This window comes from Marmota flaviventris, chromosome 8 (genome assembly GCF_047511675.1).
Source record: "Marmota flaviventris isolate mMarFla1 chromosome 8, mMarFla1.hap1, whole genome shotgun sequence".
NCBI classification, from domain to species: Eukaryota; Metazoa; Chordata; class Mammalia; order Rodentia; family Sciuridae; genus Marmota; species Marmota flaviventris.
In genome coordinates, this window is record NC_092505.1 from 45,554,275 (window position 1) to 45,564,033 (window position 9,759).

Consider the following 9,759-nt stretch of genomic DNA (forward strand, 5'->3'; position numbering starts at 1 on the left):
AATGTGCTAGTACCTGGGATCCTAAGACTGTAAAGTAGATTTTGCCTCCAGACACTTGTGGTATAAAGGGAGGAGGCAAAAAGGTAATTAACAAACTATTATTTAATGTGCTAGGACTGTTAATAGAGGGATTCTTAAGGGGTTATGGGAGCCTAAAAGAGGGAACAGATAAGTCCAATAGTTAACAGGTATGATGACATTTGATGTGAAACTCAAAGTATGAGTGCTTTAAGTATCAAAGAAGGTGAGAAAAGACCTTTTAAGTAAAGGAAACGTGAGTAAAAGCTGCAAACAAATTACAAAGCTATATGAAATGTTCTTGGCTAATGACTAATTCAGCTTAACTGGAGTTTGAAGTGCCTCTCTCTCTCTCTCTCTCTCTCTCTCTCTCTCTGTATTTTTGTTCAATATACTATGAATGATATATCCATGTAATGCCACCAGCATTACATGGATGTGTGTGTGTGTGTGTGTGTGGTGTATGTGTATGTTCAGAAAGGAAGAAAGGAGGGTTGGGGAAGTGGAATAAAACAAGAATGGAATTTAGGATGCATGGAAACCTCTTACCTAAAGAAGAAACTTCTGCCTTATCCTCTTATTTCTCTCTATACAACTGAACTTACCCACAGTTGTGATGTATATGTTTTGATCAGCAATGCAACTTCAAGTATTCAGTGTTGGATAAGCTTGGTCTTTAAGCCAGTGTGCTTCCCTCTCTACATAGGGAGGTTGAAACCTGTAGCCTGAAGGCTTGGAAAACCTGCTCAGGCTGAGGAATGTGGGCCTGCAGGCAAGAAACCTGGTCTCTTTGCCCAGTGTAAACAGGAAGCAAGTAATGGTTGTAATGAGGAAAACTGAGACTCTAGGCAGTGAACTGCTGGCAGACAGCACCTGAAGCCACCAGAGGCCCAGGCACTCAGCTGGTAAATAATTGCTGTAAAGTCAAGAATATTTCACTCCCTCCCCTCAAGGGTGCTGATTTACTTTACTCTACCCAACGCAGAGCCCCTGTGTAACTGGAGTTGTTAAAACTTGACCCTCTGTTTTTGAGACTGGAATAAAGGAGGGAGCCAGAGGTGGGTGTATAAAAGCTTTTAGAAGAAAGTATGTGGCTGGTGGCATTCATATCAGATGACACAGCGTTCCTGTCACACAGATTGAATTCAGGTGCTTGAAATGTTCAAGAGCCAGCTTGGGGACTTGGCTTTTTGTCTGCCTCTCCTTCAAAGCTCTTCTTGTCTCTCTATAAACAAGTCTCTCTATAAGCCGGCTTGGAGAGGGCTCCCAGAAATGACTGGAAATGAAGTGCATCTGACTCTAATGAAATGCCAACTTCGTTGAATTTGAAATACTGTCAACTTTTTCTTTCCAGCACTTAGATTCTGAAGCCACAGAGGATTCTCATGAAATGAAGCTTATGATAAGGACTGAGGGAACATTCAATAATCCAATTTGACAAACATTGATTTAGGAAAAGTCACCCTAATGATCCAAAGGGTATTTACAATGAAAATGTTGAGATAATTGCATGTTGGCTTAAAAGCCATCATGTTTTGATGACGATGTCACTACTGAAAATAACAGTTAATATTTACTGATTATTGGGATGCCCTTTCTTTATGACTTTTGCAATCTTACTCCAAACTTCAGTCTCATCTTTTTTACTTCTCTAGTCCTTCTTGCAACAAGTAAGGATGTGGGTACACCTGCATATACACATGTGCACACTGCTCATACATAAATCCTTTATTTCATTTTATCTTGATAACTTGTAAATTTGATACTATTATCTTTATTTTATGGAAAGAAAATTATAAAATTCAGGATGATTGGATAACTTGCTCAAGGTCACATAACTAGCCAGTGCCATAGTGAGTGTAATACCAGATCTGTCTGATCCTAATACTTCTGTCCCATCATGCTATATGTCCTTCAGTTCAGTGATTCTTAAGGGGAAATGATTTTTGCCCCTGGGGGACATTGACAATGTCAGGAGATATTTTGGGTTGTCACAGTTGGAGTAGAAGTGCTACTGGTGTCTGATGGGTAGACACTAAAGATTCTGCTTAACATCCTAAAGTACACAGTACATTCTCCACCAGAGTAAAAACTGACTTGCCTCTAAGTGCCATTGAAAGTAGTCTTGATTTAGTTGTATAGAAAGCCATACTTGTGATTATGTTTAGAAAACTAGATGATTTATTTGAATGGAGATATAAGTGAAATGCAATAGAAGAAAATTTTGTTTGGCTTTTATGTACTTATTTTCTTTCTTCTTTCTTTCTTTTTTTAAGATTGATTTTAAAAAATGGATAGGATACTAGGTCCTACAGACATTTGTGGATTAAATCATGGACTACCTAAGCTGGAAGTTCTTAGGCAATCTTAGTCCAGTTATTTTCATTTAAAAAAGTACCTTACAAATATAATTACTCAGAACTCAAATATATAAAACAGATAGAAATAGTTCAGCTCTTATAGATGTGATTGAAGATATGGAAACTGCCTGTTTTTTTGCCCTTTCTTCCACATCCTGTCCCCAAGCCCTCAGATACTTGCTGTACCAACATTATTAACAATAGTAACTTTTTTCTTTTTAAGAGAATATGGGTTTGAATGATAAATTATATGTGGTCATTCAACTATAAAGAAATGCAGTTACTGGGCACAGTGAGGCATGCCTATAATCCTAGCTACTCAGGAGGCTGAGGATCCTGTGTTCAAAGCCAAACTGGGCAAAACCAGACCCTCATCTTTAAAAAAGTAGAAAGAAAGAAAGAAGGAAATAGAGTGAGTGTGTGTCCTAAGTACGTGATTTGAAAATATTTAATTCAATACTTTCTCTGCACTTTTTCCAAGTGAGACGCAGGAATCTTTTTCTAAATATTAGAATTTTAATACTAAATTTCTATATGTTAGAAATAACATATAGAAATTTAGTATTTCTCATAACAGCAGCATTATGTAGTAGAAAGGAATTTAGGAGCTAAGTTAGGGGAGCTGGGTCCATGCTTTTGTTGAGGTGCTCACTGGTTATTTGGTGTTGAACAACACTCTGAAACACTTGGATGAACACTCAGTTTACCAGTTAGATCCCCTCTGCATTTCCCAAGTGCCTACCACCTTGTTCAAGAGGAATTTTCAGAATTTGTTGATTTCTACCCTGTGTTCTACATCTTTTCTTGCTTAGGTTGTTAACTTCATAAATGTCATTCTTAACTTCTGGTTCTATGGTTATTATTATTATGGACATTTGAAGTGTAGATATGGGCTATTAATCTGTATGTTTTCTTCATGTTCAGACCCAGGTGCACATCTAACTGAAATCCTGGATCCCAGTATCTCACCATCTCCAAACTCTAGCCCTCCTAAGCTTCCTCAACTCATAATGATATTACTCTCCACCAAGTTGCTCAGGTCAAGATTCTGGGTATCACATTTGATTCCTTTCTTCTCTTCAGCCCTGTATTCAAGTGCACCAGCAAAGTCTATTGTCCTACCGCCCCTCCACCCCCAAACAACAACAACAACAAAATCCCTGGTTGAACTGAAGCTGTCTTGCTCCAAGCCACTAACTTCTTTTGCCTGGTTGCACTCTCCACACTCACCCATCTTGCCACTTTTATCCTTGACCTTCAAAGCAGCAAGGATTATTTTTAAAAATACAAATCAGACAGCATTGAAATTCTCCTTAAAAATCAGTTCCATTCAAAACCCTTGATAAGACCTCAAAGACTCCCTATGCCATTGCTCCAGTCTCTTGTGATCCCATCTTACAGTCCTTTTCTGTGTTCCTTGAATATATAGTCTTTGCAAGAGCTATTTTTTTTTTCTTCCTGAAATACCTTTTTCACCTGACTATCTCATTTTTGTCATTTGGGACTCAGCTTAATTTTTACCTCCTCAGAAAGACTTGCCTTAAATATGATAAGTGAAGGAATTCTCACTCCCCTTACCACTTTTGTTTTTCCTCCTAGAGTCTATCACCATCAAAATCACTTGTATTTGCTTGTTTTTACCTTTTGTCTCCTATCACTGAAAGCTCAATAAGAGCAAATTCTTGCCTGTCTATTCATAGCACTTACATACTCAGGATATAGTGTAGGTGTTTTGTGAATATTTCTTGAATGACTGTAAGGGTCCTTTCCTGTTAATGACATGGAGAGTTATAGTACCAATACTACTGGAAATAATTTGTAGACACATAAAAGTCAAAGCAACTAAAATCAAAGTGGCATTTAGTAAATGTAGATGATAAATAAACTGAAAATTAACATATTATTTCTGAAATTAACAAAATTTGGCCACAGGAAATTTAGCCTTCATAGAGTTAAATATTATTACAAACTTAATAGCATTAAATTTAATTTAATACAATTAAAACTAACAACTAAAACCACAAGAAAGTAATATTATTAAAAGTAATACTCTTAGAAGATAAAATATAATGGTTAAATTTAAAATAAAAAATAAAATTTTACTGTCAAAGTTGCATAAAAAAGAATATATCCAGTGGAAAGTATTCAGAAAAAATTAAAATGGAAAACAAAATATTATACAACTGTTTGGGATAGATTAATTCTTCAATGAATTGTTTCAATGTATAGAAAACACATTTTTAATGTTTTACTAATGTTTGTATAATTTTTATATAGGTTTATATTAAAATATAAAGATAAGAGAAACAAGATAACAATATCTTGTAAACTTTTTCTTTAGTCTATTTCCTTGATCAGTTAGAAAACTTAAACAATCTTAGAATTGTTAGTAATTATGTGGCTGTATAACCAATGTGATCCTGCAATCTGTACAAGTGGAAAAATAAGAATTAATACCCCATTTGAATCAAATGTTTGATACGTCAAGATCATTGTAATGTTTTGAGCAACTAATAAAAAAATTAAAAGAGAAAAAAAGATTTTCTTTTAATTAAGATTTACAAAACTTCTTACTTTGAAATAACTTTAATTTCCAGAAAACTTACAAAAGTAGTAGAGTTTCCATGTCCCCCGTTATTCAGCCTCTGTTAACAACTTATATGACCATTATGTAGTTACAATATCAGGTAATGAAATACCAGTATAATACTATTAAATTAACTGAAAACTTTATTTAAACGTTTTCCCCCTATTGTTCCAGAATCTAATTCAGGACCTCCCTCTGCATTTAGTTGTGTGTCTCTTTATTCTTCTCCAGTCTATTATAGTTACTCAGTCTTGGTCTTTCTTCTATGACCTTCCCACTTGTGACAAATGCTGGAAGCTTATTTTATAGAATGCGTCTGAATCGTCGTTTTCCTGGTGCTTTCTGATGATTATATGAAAGTCTGCTTTTCTCCCAAAGATACCCTATTGATGATGCCATCTTCTCATGGGCATCATACTGTGGGTTTATGATGACTCTTCATCTCAGTATTAGTGATCCCCACCAAGTTCTTAAGAGGATGGTGGTTCTGGAGACTAGTAACAAGAGGAACCCTTGGTCTGTCTGTACTATGGATGGAGAGTCATGAAGAACATGCAAAACCCTGCTTGCCTGTTACGTTCTTTTTTATTTTTTATATTTTTGGTACTGGTAAGCAAACCCTCTGAGCTACATTCCCAGCCCTTTTTAACATTTTATTTAGAGAAAGGGTCTCACTAAATTGCTTAGGGCCTAGCTTAATTGCTGAGATTGGCTTTGAACTCACTTGATCTTCATGCCTTGACCTCCAGGATTATAGCTTCAGGGATTACAGGTGCACACCACCATGCCTGGCTCTGTTACATTCTTTACCCTCAGTAAAATGAGTCAATTTTTAAGTTTTTTGATATTATCCAGTTAGGTGAATATTACTTTAATGAAAAATAGACAGGGACAAATACTTTGGATTGTTTTGGAGTCCCACAGACATTGAAGTACTTCAACAAACTCTAGTTTTATCAATAAACTCTATTTATTTTTATCATCAAAATCATTACTTTTTCTTTCTTTTTTATCTCTGATATTATTTTAATAACTGAAGATTTCAATGCTTCTTTTCAAAAAGACTCAGAAAGGGGAAATGAATATAAAATGCTATATTACTCATCTATTTTGGATCTTTCTTCTTCCTGTCATTCCTTCCTTCCTTCCTTATGGGTTAGGTCAAATAATAATGATAGATACATTTTCAATTTCATATTTTTTCTTATCATTTGGTGTAAAATAGAAATATAGGATATAATGAATATGGACAATTGAATTATGGTGAAAAACTGACCACAGTTTTCTCCTACTGGGATTCCTCACAAGGACATACTTATGGGTTGATCTCTTAAAGTAAACACTGGCCTTCTCTTGGAGAAATGAAAACAACAACAACAACAACAACAACAATCCCCTTGTAGAGGATGATTAATAATTTTCTTTTAACTTGAAATGAATTCAAGGAGTTTTAGTTCAGGTTAGGAAGCCAGTTGCCTAAAAAATAGGCTTGAACCTGGCTTTGAGTAGGCCTGTATTCCTAATGTTCTTTTTACCATGATGCAGAAAGTAGAGTTACTGTGGGTAGCTCATTTACTCTCAGTATGTCTAACATGGAAATGATGATACATTTTTCACCTGTTAGGCTTTTGTCGGAATGAAATAGTGAGGACTTTCTGGGAATACAAAGATAAGAGATTGCCTTATCTATAGCTCTGTCATACTCCCTGGATTGCCCTCTTCTTTTGATGGCAAATGAAGAAGTTCAATACCACCTGGCTTGATCAAAAGAAGCAAAAAAAAAAAAAAAAAAAAAAAAAAAAAAACTTTTTTGGCTCATTTAACTTAAAAGTTCAGGAGTTGGCTTATCTAGTAATTTAAATAACTCTTTCAAGGATTTCTCTCTCTGCCCAAGTCTTAGTTCTCTCATCCTTGGATATGTGTTCTGTCAGGTTTGCTGTTTGTGACAAAATGACTTTCTGGCTCATATTCTATAATTTTGGCAAGCACAACTGATTTTGTGCCCATGTCTGAACCAGAGGGAAAGATCCCCTGACTGGTGTGGCCTGAGGTGAATGCTAATGCCAGTTCCACTTAAACTCTACTTAGGAACCAAGTGGAAGAGAGTGGTTGTGCAATGGAGAGTTGAGGTACTATTAGAAGGAGAACTCCAAAGGATGGAAAGTCTGCTGGGATGGAAAAAAAAAAATAGCTCCTGTCCACCAGGCCCTCCTTAACCTGTTGAACCTCTTTCCACCTATTGAAATTCTATCAATCCTCTAAGGATTGTCTTAAGAGTCTCCCTTTGAAGTCACTCCTGATCCTCTAGCCAAGAATCGTGTCTTCCCCTTTTGTGTTCTTTAGCACTTTGTGTCTTTTTTTTTTTTTTTTTTGGTGCTTATTTTAGTAAACTCTATGTTATTGGTACAAGTTCACTTTTTAGATTTTCTATTGTCAATTTTTGAGGGCAGATACAGTATCTTACTTCTCTTTAAATCTTCAACAGGGCCCAACAAATGCCTGATTTATAATAGACTATCAGCAAATATTTATTAAACTGTCTTCTTAATGTTGTACAAGTTATGAATAATGGAAAATAAACAAGACGAGATAATTTTATTATGTACATAATTTATTAACTGATTAATTTATGAAAAGACAAACAGAAGCGATGTTAACTATTCTAAGAAGCCATTTATGTTTAAGAAATAAGAACTGCGGCCCCAGGAGAGTGATCAACCATTGTGAGGACTTACTGGGAGGGGGTGCTGCAGGATCTACTCTTCATTCACTAACTCTTTGCCTTCCCCTTTTGTTCTTCAGTTGTCTGGGTTCACATCGAAGCTTGTTTCAGCTATCCAGAATGCCCATAAGAATTCTGCTGGATCTGGAAGAGAAAAAGGACTGATGGTGTTAACCCAACCCATTTTGATTGAGACCTACACAGGGCTGATGTCATTTATTGGAAATCGCAACAAACTTGGCTATTCTCTTGCCCGTGGGAGTGTTGGTTTTTGAGACTCTTTTTGGTACATTATCCATAGATATGCCATTATTGAAGATTTTGCTTCAGTCCACTGTATTTTTGGATAGAAACAGTTAGAATTTTTAGATAGTACTATATGACTTTGAATATTTAATATTTCAAGAAAACTGAAAGCTTGATTGACTGGATAGATACACATTTCAGGTGTATCTATTTTACTAAATTTTATTAAAATTGGAAAATAAATATTGCTGAACCCAAGTAATGTTATCAAATAAGTGCCTGATCATAAACTCTGAGCAGACTCTGGTTTCTTTTTTCTCCTGCTTATTATGTGTAGGCATTTGCCAGGTTCTGGTCTTCACCCTTCTGATCCATATGTATTCCCCATTAATTCTCCCTAGCTCTATTATTGTAGCTATCACTTTTATGAAGATGACTTCCACATCCTTATCCATACCCCCAGTATTTACTCCAAGATCCAGTTTCACATTTCTGTTTGCCAATTGTGTACATATCAGTGTTCCAATGGCCCTTCAAATTTAGCATGTTTATGGTCCCATTTCTCAATCACTGAAATCCATCAGTTTTCACTTGTATAAATGCATTCCATATCGTACAACATCTGTATGTGGTTTGGCCTTGTATCCCGATATCCAGACATTGAGCTTAAACCTCATTCTCCTTTCACAACTGTTCAAATATTCCTTCTCCTTTCCATTCTCATAGTGATAGGACTAGATCAAGATTTTAATTATGCTCATATATGATAGTTACAATATCCTTTAATTGGGATCCCTATTCCAAGGTTGTTTCTATCCTTTATGTGCTTGGTTGCCAGATTCTGAAAGCACAGTTTGATTGTATCACTCCCTGGATTAGGAATTTTCAATGACTCATCTCCCTTTGCATATTTTTTGTTGAAATGTTTTTATTCAGTAATGGATCCTTTCTTTAAATAAAATCTCCCATAGGAGCCCCTAAACACCTCCAAAAAAAAAAAAAGTAGGAACTCTGTAATTGAAGTGCAGATGGGAATGTCATTGGTCTCTCACTGTTTAAGTCTCAGATTGCTCCATTTGGGATTGATTACCATAAAATTATTACAATAAACTTTTTGCCTTTCCCAGGACCCAATAGTTATTGCTAATGATCAGTTAATTACACCCCCCCAGCCACACACACACACTTTGGGAAAAAGCTGAAGCAATCATATGAAACCATGTCCATGGATCTTAGAGTGTTTTGAGAACCACATTTTCAAAAACATTATCCTAACTCACTTTGTTCCCATTACTCTTATTTTTCATTTCTTCTTTGTGTCTCCATAAGTTAGATCTAATTTTGAACAATCCAGGAGAGGGTTTTTGTGTTTTTTTTTTTGTAATTTTAAATCTTACTTTATTTAAATACATTTAGAAAAGCATCTTTTTGAATATTGATTACCATAAAATTATTACAATAGACTTTTTGCCTTTCTCAAGACCCAAAGTTGAGATATCTTGGTTGACATTCAAATTGAAAACTCCAGCTAAGTTTTTTGTTTGTTTGTTGTTTGATTTGGGCTTGTATCACTTATTTCTAAGTCTTAAAATATCTTACTTTCTCAATTTCAAATATTTATTCTCTGATACATTTACAAACAACAATTTGATGTAAGCCTTTAAAACCTCAACTTTGAATATCCCTTATTTTATTTTGTCTCTTTTTTCTTCCATTAATATATCTGTCCTTTCCTCTTGTCCCCCTTTACATTACTCACTCCCTCCCCAATATTAACAAATATTGTTATAGTCCCCAAGGCAAGGAACTTCTATTCAGACTGTGAA

General features: G+C 35.3%; 1 protein-coding gene across 14 annotated transcripts in view; it reads left to right on the top strand.

Annotated features, from left to right (window-relative positions):
* The window catches only part of Tprg1 (tumor protein p63 regulated 1), a 597,429-nt gene extending 588,375 nt beyond the window's left edge, over positions 1–9,054 (top strand). For all 14 annotated transcript variants that reach the window (XM_071615191.1, XM_071615192.1, XM_071615179.1 and 11 more), the window contains one exon: positions 7,768–9,054. In XM_071615191.1, the coding sequence (XP_071471292.1) occupies positions 7,768–7,962 (195 nt within the window). In that variant the 3' untranslated portion in view covers positions 7,963–9,054. The remainder of the gene's footprint in view (positions 1–7,767) is intronic.
* Positions 9,055–9,759: the final 705 nt, after the last annotated feature.